The sequence below is a fragment of the Sinocyclocheilus anshuiensis genome, unplaced genomic scaffold, assembly GCF_001515605.1.
Source record: "Sinocyclocheilus anshuiensis isolate Anshui unplaced genomic scaffold, SAMN03320099.WGS_v1.1 scaffold206, whole genome shotgun sequence".
Lineage (NCBI taxonomy): Eukaryota > Metazoa > Chordata > Actinopteri > Cypriniformes > Cyprinidae > Sinocyclocheilus > Sinocyclocheilus anshuiensis.
The window spans coordinates 724,339-741,803 of NW_015542358.1; the positions used below are offsets into that span (position 1 = coordinate 724,339).

The 17,465-nt window shown below is 34.5% G+C and overlaps 1 protein-coding gene across 1 annotated transcript in view; it reads right to left on the reverse strand.

The window, feature by feature from the left end:
• Positions 1-17,465, reverse strand: part of LOC107691829 (structural maintenance of chromosomes flexible hinge domain-containing protein 1-like) — a 58,673-nt gene that overhangs the window by 23,711 nt on the left and 17,497 nt on the right. The window contains 15 exon segments of the mRNA XM_016490638.1: positions 1,013-1,246; positions 3,105-3,239; positions 4,762-4,901; positions 4,985-5,057; positions 6,196-6,289; positions 7,706-7,850; positions 8,882-9,001; positions 9,797-9,874; positions 10,081-10,188; positions 11,188-11,270; positions 12,420-12,526; positions 14,244-14,357; positions 14,706-14,831; positions 16,069-16,140; positions 16,243-16,426. Of these exon segments, the coding sequence (XP_016346124.1) occupies positions 1,013-1,246; positions 3,105-3,239; positions 4,762-4,901; positions 4,985-5,057; positions 6,196-6,289; positions 7,706-7,850; positions 8,882-9,001; positions 9,797-9,874; positions 10,081-10,188; positions 11,188-11,270; positions 12,420-12,526; positions 14,244-14,357; positions 14,706-14,831; positions 16,069-16,140; positions 16,243-16,426 (1,813 nt within the window).

Consider the following 17,465-nt stretch of genomic DNA (forward strand, 5'->3'; position numbering starts at 1 on the left):
AAGATGCGCATTAAATATCGCATGCGATTAATCGTGCAGCCCTATTCATAATATAACATAAATACAAATAAAAAACATAGTATAAGCATAAGACAACCATTACCAGTAGTATTTTTTGCAAATTAACATTTAGGGCCAGTTTTACTAAACAGCAAAAAATTTGGGCGTGGAAATTTCTGTGGGTGATTTACTAACAACGCGCAAATTAAACCACACAGACGCAACATCTAATTTACATATGCAATTTACCAAGCGCAGCACAAATTAGCTTAGTCACGAATAAACAATAAAGAAATAAATAAGCCACAGTACGTCGAAAAGAACCGGAGGCCAAAAAATGAAGGGTTCCAACAGTTTTGAATGACCTGGTATTGCGTGACTCCTAGATGAGGGTTCCAAGTCGTCTTTTATTTCCTGAAGCAAATTAAAAATAACATGGCTTGGCAAACGATATGTTCGGATAATGTGTTCTTTCCAAATAAATTAATACATGTGGAAAAATCTATTCTCTGCAGTGCCTCTCCTAGCAACAAATTGCATCCATTTCAAGTGCAAAATAGTTTAAGACATGCTTTTTATGGGCGTTAAATAATGTTATTAAACATAAATTTTGCGTCTGAAAGGGAAACTCCTAGAAATGCATATTCAATAAGGTCAGGTGCAAAAATCACTGTGTCCACGCCTTTTCAGCGCCAATTCTTCACTGCGCGTCTTTAGTAAAACCTGACAGTACTATTTTAACGCCAAAAGACGGTTTGCGCAGGCGCAAGCTATTAGTAAAACTGGCCCTAAGCAGATTGATAAATGCTACAAAAATTGTTAACTGTTACTTTATGACACCCAAATCATTGATGAATGTTAACGTATGCATCTAATTTATTTTGTGTGTTCGAATATTTTGTCATAAAAAGGTTGTTAATATTGTTAAATCGCTCATGTTGTTGTGACTCATTTTTTGGGGCCGAGTATTACAGTATGTCAGTGCAAACAGATTTAGTCACTAAAAGTAAACCTTAATCATGCTGGTGAGTTTTGGCCGAAGGGAAACCAGTCTATTGCCCTCATCATACAGTCTGAAGCGCAGGTTTCCTAGCGTGTCTCCTGCCGTCCAATCAATGCGCTCGGCGTTTTGCAGCACCATGACATCATCAGAGCCCTCTTCCTGTCTGTAGACCTCCAAACGGGATATTCGTGAGCTGGGCAAGACGCGCAGCTTACGTTCCACGCACGCCACTGTCCTGTGGTTCTGCATGCACATAAAAACACAAAAAAACTCAAGTTAAATGGCAAAATTAAACCACCAATACACTGTACTTTTATGAAAGATTCATTAACAGTTAAACTCTGAGTTGGAGGCATGTAAGGTCAATGTAATTTTATTTATGAGGTAAAAAATGTAAAAAAAGGAAACATATGCACAGATGAATCATTCATTTGTAAAATAGATATACGCTGTGGCTTTATACAAACAGCATGCTGATTATCTATATTTTAAACACATAGCAAAGCAGACAAAAAACAATTACGAGCATTAATTGAACCCTTATTCTGAACACCACACACTATTCTTAAAAAAAGTGAAGAACAAAATTTAACAAAATAGTTAATCACTACAAATCAAACTCTTAAATTTGAATTTAAAGTAGAAAAGACAGATCATTTATCAATACTTTTATATAAATATAAAATATAATTTTTTTTTATTGAAAAAAGTTCTAGTATCATTTGCTTCTAATATCAGCCAAATTGAACAATATTGATAAAACACTGATGGCAAACACTTAAAGTCACAAATATAATATGCATGCCTATTAAATATGCATTTTTTTGTTTATTTTGTATCTGGATTAAATGCACACAAAGCAACATGCATCTGAATATTAAAAGCTAAAGAAATATTTCCATAATAATTAGGGATGCACAATATTATCGGAATGATTTCGGAATCGGCCGATAATGGTTTAAAATGTAAACATCGGCATCGGTCCGATATGTAACATTTTGCCGATATGTCTTGCCGATAAGACGAATAACTCACATGAGCACAGGGTGTGCTAGTGATAAGATCAAGTCAGCATTGTGGTCATTCTTTAAACAATTTTTTGCCTGAATGGTGATTAGATTCACTGTTTTTGATCGCTGCATTTGAACTGAGAATGCCCGTCAGGTAAGAAGTTTTAATTCCCTAGGGGGCACTGTTGGCCTACTTGTAATAAAATGAAAGTAAAATGCACAATTAAAATTAAGATTGTATTTCTGATTAAATAAAGCAATAACTGATGTTGTAAAATCAAGAGTAGGTTTTTATTTAAATGTCAGAAGATATAGCTTACATGAATAAAAATCACAAACATGACACTTGTAAATTAGATTTATTTATTAATGTGTAATATGTTTTTTTTTTCTTTTTTCAAACAGATGTTTTTTTTTTCTTTTTTCAAACAGATTACGAGCTCTGAAATGAACTTTAAGAATGTTTGAAACTCTTTTTCTTTAGACCATCTACAAATGTTAAATCTTTAAATAAAACATTAAGGTTACCACTGCATCCGTCTGAAAAAATGTGACTGATTTATAGTTGATTTATAATTATTTTCAAAGCTTTCAATGTACTCTCATTATAAAATAACTTCATTATTGTGTTTAATTCTAACAAATAAGTTTTTGATAAAAACTAACTAAAATTTAAAATAATTTGTTTAGAATCTCTGCACAAGAGAGATTTGGTGTTGTTTCCAAACAAAAATAAATATTGGTATCAGTACCAATATCAATACCAATATAGGTATCGGTACCAATATCAATACCAATATAGGTATCGGTACCAATATCAATACCAATATAGGTATCGGTACCAATATCAATACCAATATAGGTATCGGTACCAATATCAATACCAATATAGGTATCGGTACCAATATCAATACCAATATAGGTATCGGCACCAATATCAATACCAATATCGGTATCGGCAAAAATGAGTTTTCGTATAAAAAACAAATATCGGATATCCGCAAAAATCCAATATCGTGCATCCCTAATAATAATATATTGGTTATGCAGTAAGTAAACAGATTAAACACATAGCAAATGATGCATCTTACAGGAATGTTGAACTTAGCAGTAAGGATTTGCTCAGCGTTTACGGTCTTCAGCAGAAGTGGTTTGGTCAGCAGGAGTCCAGAGCCGGTGTTACTGCAGTCCACAACATCCACGGGCAGATCAGGGGCTCCCAGCAACTACAAACACACATTTACCATTCAAAAGATGAACTGTAGTCCTGTGCCATTCAATGGAAGGTCTTTCATAAAATTGAGTTAACAAAAGTTTAAATTAAACGAAACATGCAATAGGTGAAACATGCAACAGTCATCCAAAACTGTGTTTGCTTTTAGAGATGCGCAGCGGCTCAGCTGTTATTATATTTGGAACTATTTTCGTTGATGAAATATATACAATAAGACAATAAGAATGTGTGCAGGAGCGTGACACACACGTTGCGGGAGTGGGCGGTAATGGTCAGAAATTCAGAGGGAGCGGGCTTAAGAAAACTGTCCCGCTCAGGTCTCTAGGCTGCGCGTCAACACACACGTTTTTTTTTTTTCGCGCTCCCCCATCTCCACCCCCATTCATTAGTGCCGCTCGTTCGGTCTTTGACAGAACATATAGGACAATTTTTTAAATAGCGCCATAAACTACATTTATTTCAAATTTAATTCAAGCACTTTCAAGGACCTATGTTTGTTTTCAAGTACTTTCCAGGCCTTGAATCCGTATGTCTGAAATTCAAGTACTTTCAAGAAGTGTGGGAACCCTGTTTGTAGCACGTTTTTGTTTTGGTTCTTGTGTTGTGAGTATTTGCAGTGCGTTTGTTTTTGCAGCGCATTTCTGGTTGTGTTGTATTTGCGGCGTGTTTCTGTTGTTGCAGCGCGTTTGTATTTGTTTGTGTTGTGAGTATTTGCAGCGCGTTTCTGTTTTTGGTTGTGTTGTATTTGCAGCACATGTGCTGTCAAACTGATGAAGATGTATACTTAATTTGCTGGTGCTTTTTCTATTTGCATGTTTTTTCTTAAGTTGCAGTGCGCTGAGCTCTCTCGGCCACCGTAATATAGAGATCTGTTTTATTTCAATCAAATGTGCAGCCACATCTATTTATTTTAGTGCTGTCAAACGATTAATCACGATTAATCGCATCCGAAATAAAAAATGTTGTTTACATAATATATGTGTGTGTACTGTATATTTATTATGTATATATAAATACACACACATACAGTATATATTTTGAAAATATTTATATGTATTTACATGTATATATTTATATTCACAAAATGTATATTATATATATTTAATATATAAACATAGCATATTTTTCTGAAATATATACTTGCATGTGTGTGTATTTATATATACATGATAAATTTACACAGTACACACACATATATTATGTAAACAAAACTTTGATTTTGGATGTGATTAATCGCGATTAATCGTTTGACAGCACTAATTTATTTTGATTTTACATTCAGTTAAATTATTAGCTTTCCAACCAGTCGCGATCCCACAATTGAGAAACCCTGAGTTAATCTTTAAATGTTTTAATTATCGGTATATAAAAACAATAGAAGTCTACAGCATGTCCCCAATTAGACGGGCTAATATGCATGCTAAGTAAATGTGTGTGCATTCACCAAATAAATAAAACTGCTAAGTCACTAAAAGTCAGTAAATACGTGGTGTGTGTTTGTCGAGGAGTGCTACCTGGCAGCGGACGGTGAGTTTAGGCTGAGTGGTGATATTCTGGTACTCATCGTGAACCTCAACTCTGAAGTTTGCTGGAGTTCGATTCTCAACAGAGGGCACATCACCGTCTGGCAACACCACGAGAGTGTGCGGAGGGCCTGGAAGATAAATGTCACCTTGTTTTTAACATACTGCTTTATATTTCCTCTTTCTGTTGCAGTTTCTGTGTTGTTTGTCATACCGGGCTGCAATACAATTTGAAGAGACTGACTGTCCTGCTTCAGTCCTGGGATGTGCACCTTCACTGTGTACATCTGTTAAAAATATCACACACATCCAAGTGCTGTACTAATAGCGTCATTGCAAATATAAAAAAAAACCTTCATGCATTTTTTTAGCAAGAGCGTTCTCATAATACAGTATATGTTGGTTACACAATCATATACACCATATCAGTCAAATACAATCTTGAGCACAGATTTCAGAAATAAATCGAATAACCCTTTGTCTCTTGATTAACATACATAGATACCTTCATGTTGATTATTTGTGATTAGTTTATGCTCTGAAGAAGCAGTGTTGGGTAAGTTACTCTAAAAACGTAATTAATTACTAGTTACTAATTACATCTTCAACAGTGTAATTTCATTACTGTACAAATTACTCTCTCCAAAAAGTATTTAATTACTTATTATTACTAATTACTTTCTAAATCCTATATCAACCTCGACAAGTTAATGATTCAAGGATAGACATGAAACGGTTATTTTAATTCTTTCAAATAATAATAGATAACTACATAAATTATTCTGGTCACACTTTAGATTAGAATCCAGTTATCACTATTAACTATGACTTTTGCCTCAATATACTCCTAATTACTGCTTATTAATACTTTGTCAAGTAGTTGTTAAGTTTAAGAATTGGGTAGGATTAAGGATTTAGAATAAGGTCTTGCAGAATAAGACATTAATATGTGTTTTTTAAAGTAATAATAAACAGCCAATATCCCAGTAATATTCATGCTAATAACCAACTAGTTAATAGTGAGAATTGGACACTAAAGTGCTACCAATATTCTTATTAACTCACCAAAGTATTTGAAGTGAGAAGAGTACATAAAAAGCATGCACTTTAAGGTTAGATTTTAAAAGTTGATGTTAAATCCACTATTGTTTTGTATATAAATGTTCTACAGTCTATACACAGTTTTAAGTTCAGTCACATAAGAAGTAACTGTAATTAAATTACAGAAAAAATAAGAGTAATCCCTTACTTTACTTTTTCAAGTGAAAAGTAATTAAATTACAGTAACTAATGACTTAGTAACTAATTACACCAAAACACTGGCTCTGATTAATTCCAACACTTCAGTTATTACGGTTTAACTCAACATTTGAGAATCATGACCATCTGTGATTATTGTGAAACTATATGCAACACACTGCCAACCTTGTTTTGATGACTGATCTTTCCCATGGCCCTCACATTTTTGATGACACAAGTGGTCCCAAATGCGATTCCCTCATAACTTAGCTGTAGTGAACTAATGAGAGAGATTTTACCATCAGAAAAACACACGAAAACTATACTTCCAAGATAGAAATTCACATTCATGTGCATATGAAGTGAGTGCATTATTCAATATGATTTTAAATGCGACAATTTTCTGCAAATAAAATTGTTACAAACAAAACCACAACAGAATTAATCATTGCACATCTCCAAAAAATGCAGTAGCACCATTTCTGTTTATTAAAGAATTGGTTGAGTGAATAATTCAATGACTCACACATAAAGATAGTCAATTATCATCACCTTTTAAGGTAACCTACAGAAGGTGTCACTAAAAAAGCTCTTCATAAGCTCTTAAATCAATTCAATATTAATTCAGTTAAGGGTTTCTGCAGGTTTTATGAAGGACCATTTAAAGCTTTTAAGGATAAAGTAATGAATATTTAAGAAATCAATTAAATGGAACAATACAACATGGTCTCTAAATTTAAATGTCTTGTACCATCAAGTGTAAATGTATTGCATTACTTTCTGATCACACTGCAAAAAAGTGATTTGCACTTGTTTTCTAGTGCAAATGTCTAAAGATTTTTATATCACAATGCATTTACCTAAGAAGGAAAATGACAAGAAGTCTTGTGTTCTGAGAAACTGGTCAAAATGAAATTGAGTTTATGATTAAAACAAGAAAAATATCTGCCAATGGGCTCAGAAAATTCTTAATTTAAAGGGACAAATGTTTTCATACCCCTTTGAAACTCACTGAATTTTGTTCAGTTTTTTTTATTTTTACAAGACTTCATGTCTTCATTTTGCATCTCAAGTAAATGGATCTTGATTTAAGGATGTTTAGATATTTGTATTGGAAAACAAAACAAAGATAATTGTTTTTACGCAATGCATGCATAATTTAATGACTATATCAATTTAAAACTGATTTACGATCTTTTTAGAATTTGTGGAAGGGCAAATTAAAACCTTTTTAAGAGCTGCAGAAACCCTGAATGTTATTTTGCTTTAAGAATTTTGTTTTCCGAATTATTTATTTTATTTTAAGATATGCCATTGTGTTCATAGTTTGTTGGTTTGTTTTTGGGCTTATTTTGTTTTCAGAATTGTCATTTGTTTTGCACAAAGTGTCCCAATTCTGAAGCAAACCTAACCCATCACGCATCGCTTCACTCAGTTTCATATTTTGAATGTGGCTTTCAGACAACATATTCTCATTTTATTTGATACATTATAAAACAGAAGCATCACAGATGAGCATTATGTCAAGTGTCTGAGAATGAATGCTGAGAATAACATTGGTTAATAACAGTATAAAGCAATGAACAGTAACAGGAAAGGGTGGAAAGGATTAAATCAATGGTCAGACAAAGTTAGGACATTTCTACAGTGTGTACTCCGATCTCTATAGAGTTTGTGTGTCTATACTTTGACCTACCTACATTCCAGCTGGGGTTTAATGTCACAGGGTGGCTGGGTGGGATAATCAAACTCATCCCTAAAATCTAGAGGAATACTGAAGGGAACTCCGACATGGACGGGAGAGGAAATGATGCCTAGAACAAAAGATACTGCTTCACCTTCTGTTGGAGAAACAAAGAAGACAAAGAGTGAGAATTTAACACGGCATCTAACAGAGTTATTTTAGCATCACTGAGACACTACTGTAGTTATTATTCATATTTAAATTTTCATATTTTCCATTTTGATTTTAATTGTAGGTAAAGGTTAAGTAATGTTCTTGTTTTTTAATTAGGTTTTTTTTTTTTTTTTAAATAAATGTCTATGCAAGTTGATGAATTTTTATTTCAGTTTTTTTTCCCCCCAAGTTAGACTAATGAGAAACGTTTGCCTTTGCAACTAGCTGAAATAAAATAACTTATTTTATTTCAGTTAGTTTTATTACTAAAAACAAAAATTTCAAGATGGACAGTTTACAGTTTATTACTAGTAACAAAAATGTTTTTTTCTATAGATTTAGTTAACTATAACAACCCTGCTTCACTCGTAAAACAGCATTTTTTTAAATTTAGCTATTTAAATGAATAGTTTATCCAAAAATGAAAATTCTGTCATTATTTATTCATGTTATTCAGAACGTGTGTGTTTTCATTGAATACACAAGAACAATTTAATTTTAGCAGCTTTTCCCATAAAATGACGGTTCATAGTGACCCAAACTGTAAAATTCTCCCCAAAACGCTCAAAATTATCATTTCTTTTGCAATTTTTATTTACCAACAAATATTTATCAAATTCAGGCTCTTATATACACGTTGCAGTCACTAAAAACTGAAAAAATCAATGGGTTTCTGCTTGCAAATTTCAAGCAAGAAAGCAAGGAGGACACACCATTTTTATACTTTAAAATTTTGTGCTTTAGAAGCACACATTAACAATGTCAACTCAACTCGAATGCGATCACAAAAAACACAGAAGACACTATACTTCCAGGAATAAACAGCTCACCTAATCACCTGCGAAGGATCTTAAAACAAGTTCTGAGTTCGCAGCTACGTACTTGCATACTACTCTTACTATTTTTACAGTGAGTAGTATGCGGTTCTGAATTCAGCACCGATGTGAACAGGGCCAGTGTGTTGGTTTGTTTTACCTTTAATGGAGAACTTGAGGGTGTGGTTGGGGAGTCTTTTTCCGGCCCATTCGCTGGCCGAGTTGTCACTCAGCATGGTCTGCAGATGCAGCGTGTACTTCCCAAGCTTACTGAGATTCTCTGGAAGTAAAAACACTCACTTAGTATTCTATGAGAAGTACAGCAAACCCAAAAACTGTGCTAGTAAGTCCTCATTTAAATAAAAAATACATTTTACATAAAAAATACCAATTTTTCCATAAATAAACTGTTTTTTTTGTTTTTTTTTAAGCATTAATATTAAATTAATAAAGCATATTTGAATCATGTACAAAATATTTAAACTCTAACAATGGTAAAATTCTACAAGATACATATAGGTCCAATTAGATAATGTTAGTTAATACATTACTAACAATGAGCAATACATTTGTTACAGCATTAATTAATCTTTATGTTAGTTCATTTTTAGTTCATGTTAGCTCAGGTACACTAAATAATATCAGACACAACTTTTGATTTTGAAAATGTATTAGTAAATGCTGGAACTGACATGAACTAAGATTAATAAAAGCTAAGTATTTTTATTGTTAGTTCATGTTAATTAATTACTTTTTCCCAATCACCTGCCATATTTATGACCATCAGTGGTGCAAAGTAACAGCAGTGGATTTCTAGATCCACATTTATATATTTAATCCATATCTGCCTCTCTCTGCATGCAATGCTATAATTGGAGCGGGATTGTGGATTAGATGCATCTAAATGTCCACGAATGGACCTGGTATGGATCATATCCAAGATTCGTCTGTTTTTCTTGATATCTCTGTTCATGTGCTTTCGTATTCACCAGCAGTACTTTGCCCTGCTGATGGTTAATTATGGCGAATCAATGGAATCGAATATGAACACATGTGATGATTCGCTGATTTTTACCCATGGGCTTGAACCAGTATTCCCACTTGGATGAATGAACACCAATGTGGGAGTTCGTCTGGACGTCCCCTTTAGGAGCTGAAGGAAGAAACAGATTAAAAAAAAAACTGTATGTCACAAGCATATCGTGCATAAACATTACAAAAATATATACGAACAATACTCATGTCATTGCATATATAAATATACACACATGCATACAAAACATACACATGGCATACAAAAAAACATGATAAAATTATCATGCACTGACTACAAACAATAATGTATTAAATACAACTCACAGTGCCAGATGACTTTCAGCTCAATCAACAGTTTCTTAGTAGTGCCAGCCACGGGCAGCCGAGACATCGAGTCTCCTTTTTTGTTCAAAATCTCCACTTTAACTGGACCTGAACAAGAACAGATTTATACTAGAGTATACAGGTCTGTAGTGCTGTTGGTACAAGATTAGATGAAGGAGCTGTTTTTGATGAGAGTATATTATGGGGGATTTTTTAAATAATGTAATAAAGTTATGAGTTAAAGGAGTAGCTCACTTCCGGAACAAAAATTTTCGGAGAATGTACTCACCCGCTTGTCATCCAAGATGTTCAAGTCTTTCTTTCTTCAGTCGTAAAGAAATTATGTTTTTTGAGGAAAACATTTCAGGATTTCTCTCCATATAATGGACTTCTATGGTGCCCCTGAGTTTGAGCTTCCAAAATGCAGTTTAAATGCAGCTTCAAAGAGCTCTAAACGATCCCAGCCGAGGAAGAAGGGTCTTATCTAGCGAAACGATCGGTTATTTTCCCCCAAAAAATTATAATTTATATACTTACAACTTAAATCATAGAGGAGAAAAAGGAAAAATCATCCTACTTCGCTGCAGAAGCACCGACCCAGTGTTTACAAAGTGAACTTGCAAAGAAGATCAAACGCACTTTACAAAAAAAGGTAAAACAGCGATGTAGGATGATTTTGAAGTTGGAGGAGAAAATGAGATGGGAGTTTTTAGACATACCCTAACTGTCATGAACCGGAATGCATAGAGTTTAGAGGTTAAAATAGTATATAAATTGTACATATCTTTAGAAAATAACAAATCGTTTCGCTAGATAAGACCCTTCTTCCTCGGCTGGGATTGTTTAGAGCTCTTTGAAGCTGCATTTAAACTGCATTTTGGAAGCTCAAACTCAGGGCACCATAGAAGTCCATTATATGGAGAGAAATCCTGAAATGTTTTCCTCAAAAAACAATTTCTTTACGACTGAAGAAAGAAAGACAGCGGGTGAGTACATTATCTGTACATTTTTGTTCCGGAAGTGAACTACTCCTTTAATGTCTTCGGCCAATACATATACGGTAAGTTTTGCACGGCAAGGTGTTTGTGTGTGAGTGAGTTTGTTTACCCATGGGTGTGCCAGCCGGTCGAGCTTCATTCTCAGCCCAGGTGTTTCCCTCAGGCCACGTAACCCTCAGCTGATCTGGAAGTCTGATCCCAAAAAAAAAAAAAAATTAATTAAATCTCACACTGTGCTTAGTTATGTAGGCCTATAATTCATTCACTAAAAGAGGAGGGTACCTGGATAAGACTTTTTTATATTGAGTATCGTTGAAAATAACAGAATAAGCTAGGGCTATAAGATTTGGGGAAAAAATCTAATTGCGATTTTTCTAATAAAAACTGTGATTGCGATAAAAAAAAAATCCAGGTTTGCTGTGTTTGCTTTTATGACTGCACAAAAGTGTACTCATATATCAATATGGCTACATAATAATAACTATTATTATTACATTTTATTAGTATTATATTTTTATTTAAAGGAACGCAATGATATTACACAGCACCTGAAAATAGGCTAATTTCCGTCAACATAACCAACTTGACCACCTGCTTGCACAGGGAGCATGCTGGGGACTATTTTCAGGCGCTGCGTAATATCATTGCGCCTGCTGCACCCATGGTACAGCAGCAAAGTTCCTTGATTATTACGCCGGAATGAGAGTATAGTTCCTAGCCATATCGGCCTAGAAAATCGCAACTTTTCATTTTCCGTCGGTCTTAGTACACGATGTAACTACAGAAGAGTCAAGTTTTAAATAGGAAAAATATCGAAACTCTTTGGTCATTTTTGAGAGAGATGCTAACGGTCTAATCAGATTCAATGATCTATGCTAAGCTACAGCTAAAAGTGCTACCGCCAGACCCGGAGATCGGCTGAATGGATTCGAAAACGGTAAAACTCAACTATTTAACTCTAGGGGAGTCAGAAAATTAGCCTATTTTCAAAAAAAGTGGAGTGTTCCTTTAATTATAGTTCAGTATATATAGCAGCAGTTTTATTTAACTACAAATTAAACTATAAAGCTATGAAATTATAGTTTGATTAAATAATTATTGTTTTATTTAGTTATTGATATACTTGTGTGTTATTAATGTGTGTTGTTATTATTTATAAATGATATTATTGTTATTAAAAACAAATAATAACTACATAAAACATAAAATAATCATTTCATTATGTATGGGAAGATGGTTGGTGTTCCCAAATGCACAATAAAGCGACCCAAACTCAGAGCAGATGCCCTTTAATTCTCTTTACGGTTAAGGTGAAGTACAGATTACAGCGACAGGTCTTACTTTGCGAGCTCATCCTCGATTTTCTTCTTAATGGTTGCGGCTGCAGCCAGCCTGTCAATCTTAGAGATGGGAATGATCCTCAGTTCATCATACAACTCCTTTGGTTCCTATGAAAACACATCACAGAGACGTACACCGAAGTAAAAAGCCACAAAAGATTAAAAACATAGAGCTTACACACTTTCGACTAGAGATGCACAATATATCGGCCACCATGTCGGTGTACACATTCTGGTTAGCGCATAACTTAGTTTAAGTTCACTTGTGCATTTGCATCTTCTTGTGCATATATAAGTTGTAATATAATGTTTAGTTTTAATAAATATCTGATTAATCTCATATAGCCTAATTAAGTCTCTAACAAATGCAGCTAAAACAGCAATATTAACTTAAGATGTTTCTTTTTTCAAAAAAAACATTGGTGCATTATTAATAATAACTACAACTTTTATCTTCCTCTCATTATTATCACCAGCAATATTAAAAAGTTTAATTCAAATCATTTTATTATTTCCGTGCAGAGGCTATTCCACCTGATATATCCATGGCACATGCACTTTGATTCTTTATACGCAAGTAATGTTGTCCAATGACCTGTATGCATTATTTATGCCTCATGTTATTTATTTGTAAGGCAATGGATGTATTTTTTTTTGGACTAAGTTGACAATAGGAGTAGTGTTGTCAAAAGACCCGGTATTTCGGTACCAAGTCGGTACTAAAAAAATGAAAACGTTACGGTGCCAGGTGTTCTTAAGTACCAGTGGTAAAGGAACCCCACCAAAACATGCGTATTTTATCCCCGGAACGCGATTTTTTACGGGGGACCCCCTCGAAACGCGATTGGGCGGGTTTTGCTGTGAAAACCTGGCAACCAATCGTTAGCATAAGCTAATATAATGAGCATTAGAATGATTTTTGTTAATTTTGTTTAAAATTATTTCTTTAACTATTTAATGTTCCTATAACTTTTATTACTGTAAAAAACAGGAGGACATAATGGTATTTACTATTTTTACACATCAGAGGCTTTCAAATGAACTGTGTAACCAAAATATGCGTGTTAGGATTTTCACTGGTATCGGTACCGAATACTGAAATTTTGGTACCGTGACAACACTATGTGGCAGTGTTACCAGCTACCAACTTACATTGGTTCAAACTAGGCTACTGTACTGGATATGTTTGATTTATGTTGAAGTGCTTGGGACGTGGCTTTTAATGGTGAGACTTTTGTTTTTGTAATCAGACTCTTAAAGATTATATAAAAATTTAGATTAAGATGTATTGGCCAGCATATCGGTTATCTATGAAAGCCCGTTTCCGCCACGGAATAAAAAATAAAAAATGGTTATTTTGCGACTTTTTATCTCACAATTCTGATATAAACTCGCAATTGCGAGTTTTAAAGTCAGAATTGTGAGATATAAAGTCGCAATTGTGAGAAAAAAGTCCGAATTGCGAGAAAAAAAAGTCAGAATTACGAGAATTTTTCGGAATTGCGAGAAGTTTATATCTTGCAGTTCTGACTTTTTTCTCAAAATTGTGATATAAACTCGCTTTTTTTTTTTAGAAAAAAGTCAGAACTGCAAGATATAAACTTGCAATTGCGAGAAAATAAGTCAGAATTGTGAGATAAAAAAAAAAAAAAATCGCAATAACCTTTTTACATTTTTTATTCAGTGGCGGAAACGGGCTTCCATAGTTATCGGCTTACATATGGGTGCATACCTACTTTCCACCACACTCAGAGGCGGAGGAAAAACACAAGACCGCACTGCATTCATTCAGAGTAAATGGACGAGTGAGTTGAATTATCCTCACCAGAGCAACCTGGACATATCCTCCTGTGCCGTACACATCTCCTTCATGCTCTCCGTAGAGCAAGAACTTAACTATAGAGCCAACAAAGACGGGGTTTGTTTTCACTGACTTCACCTAAAGATGTAAAAGACAATATTTGGGATGACTCGAATTACAACCTATGATTCATAATTTAATAAATGGCCTGATTCATATACACATTTTCATGTTATAGACTTTCTTGGCACAACTAAAGACATTAATTACACATTTATACAGTCTGTATGACGCTTCACAACACCTGGGAAGTACTGTGGAATCACCACACTTACAGAATGTCCAGCTTTATTTTGTTTACAATAATTGTCTTTCAATAATTCACATTCAGTTACGATGCAAAAGTAATCTGTTATTTTCCACGACTCCTGTAAACTGGTGTCGTCTATGACAAAGTGTGAAAATATGAAAACTACTCGATCTCACACATTGTCCTTTCTTGTAAGTCTTGCCATCCCACTTAATGGTGTGGAATTGAGCCCAGGGTGACTGAAGACGTTTGGTGGCAACATCTGTACGCGTCGTCGAACCCAGAAATCCCTGAAACATCACCTGCAAACATGACAAAAAAAAAATGTGTTGTTTCCATTTTTATGTCTAACCAGAATATAATAATTGAGTGACTGAAAGGGGTGGTTGACTGTTTTTTTCTAGGCTTCATTGTGTTTATGGGGTGCAGTCTAACATGTGTTAATGCTCCGTTTAAAAAAAAAAAAAAACATTATTATTCACATAATTGACCTTTATTCTACACCGCTCCATCCCTTCTCCTTTAAACACTCCGATGATTTCCTGGTTCTATGAAGCCCCTCCCTCAGAAATACGCGATGGGCTCTGATTGGTTAGCTAGCCCAGTGTGTTGTGATTGGCTAAACCGCCTCTAATGCGCCTCTAAACGTCCCGCCCCTCACCTCGGCGGCATGTGCTCCGGTTGTATTGTAAACAATGCCGTCGTCAATATAGCTTATCAATTTGAGCCCAATTGAGATGCAGAGGATATTATTGAAGAGGATCGAGCAGAATCTGTGCAAGCACACGGCTCTTAATGGTATGTTTTATGTTTGTTGTTGTCTCATACTTTTAGATACGCTGTTATTTGTAAACGCTACTGCTTCTGTTAGCTTTTAATATACGGTTTTATCCTGATTAAAGCTTTAATACAGCACGGCAACCGCATACGCGTCCATGTTTAACACTTTTCATAGCTATATGAAAAATATCTGTCTGTCTATACACAAAGTGTGTAATTGGAACAGTTCATTGCTGGAGCTGAGCTGATAATCTGAATGAGCAAGAGAGAGAGATGCAGAGCAGAGAGTGTGCAGAGCAGGGGGAGGCGAGGAACACGATTACGAACCGCTGCTTTAGACACTGATTTTGAAACTTGTGAATCCATTAGAATCGTTAGAAGACAGAATCGCGATTAAATCGCAATCAACCACCCCTTGAATATAATTCAATTTTGTTATAACTATGGAAGCATCACAACTTTGGTGCTTCTATTTATTGGCAACACAGTTACAAAATTCATTGCTTGTTGATTAATAGGCTTGTGTTTAGTATGATAATAATAACAATACTAAAGAACAACACATCTATTGACTTATAAAGCCAATTTTTTTAATGTTTAGTATTTAACGCTTTCATCTGTCAAAAAATAAATGCAATGCCTTTGATTTGGGGGATTTTCCTCACCGAATATTTAATATTTATACATGCAAAAGCATGCATTAGGCACTTACAACGCACTTATTGTGCAGTTACTTTGCATACCTGGCCTTGCACATACCTGCTTATCGAAGCGCTCATGACATTCTTTTAACCAGTTTGTAAACTCCCTCTCAATCTTCACCCGCAGCTCCTGGATAAAACAGCACAGACTGTGTGAACTGGGCCTTCAATCATGTGCATGTAAGCAGTGTTAAACACGTGTCTTTCAGAGTTCAGGCGTGCGTTTCTGTACCTGGCCATTGTGCACTCTGGTAAAAATGGTGTTGTTGTCACGGAGTTGAAGCTCCAGGTCCATGAAGGTAAGTTTGTTGGTACTGACTTGGAAACGGTCGTTGGCGAAGAGAACTCCTGAAATCCGGTTATAACACTCCAGCGGCACTGCACCTGCTTTCTTAGGCCTTGAACACCACTCAAACCTAACACACATACACACACATTACCATCCAGCTTAGGCAAAAGTGAAAACAAAAATTTTCAAATTATTGTGTCACATGTTTCTTTCGAGCATTGTGATATCTCTGATTCTTTTTGTAATTCTTGCTTGTCTTCAGCACTATTTTTTATATTTTGTTTCCTCTAAAAGCAGATTTCGTTTTACTGTCGTATCACCAAAAGCCCCGACAATAAATACACGGCATACATGGCAATCCAGAAATGTGTTTTAGCATTATCAGCATTTGTGACCATACTGATTAATTACCATAAAAATTAATTCTGACCCATCCCTCCTTTTCTTAAAAAAAAAAAGTAATTACAGTGAGGCACTTACAATGGAAGTGAACTGAGTCAATTGTTTCAACTGTGTTAATAATATAACCACAATGCATACACAAAATGCATGCTAAGACTAAGCTTGATAAAATTAAGAGTGAAGACATTTCATTACAGCAATCGTTAAAAGCACACACACAAATACCTATAGACACACATACATGTGTATGTATATATATATATATATATATATATATATACATATATATATATACACACACACACACACAAGCACACTTAATTATTTGGCAAATTAATATTATGATCTTTTTTTTTAGTATTTGAGTAAATGTAATTAGTTACTGTACTTAAGTATCTTTTTGACTACTTTGTACAGGTATGTAGCTTCATCAGTATCAAAGCTATTAGCATCTTTTACACTCTACTTGACTACATTATTGAATAAGTATATACGTATGTACTCTTCAGTCCAATACATATCTGATGAGTAATGCAATTCCTCCTTTACCTTTTTGCATGGAACCAAATTTTTCTGCAGCAGTTTATTACTGCTACAAAAGAAGTGATATTGCCATCAACGGGGCATTAAAATCTAAATGTAACCATCAGATAATGAGATGCTCAAAAAAAAAAAAAAACGGTTGAGAAGAAAAGATGCATGTTAACCACAAAGGGCTTTGAGAATTAAGAATGGGAAAGTTACTCTGAGACAGTGGTGTAGGG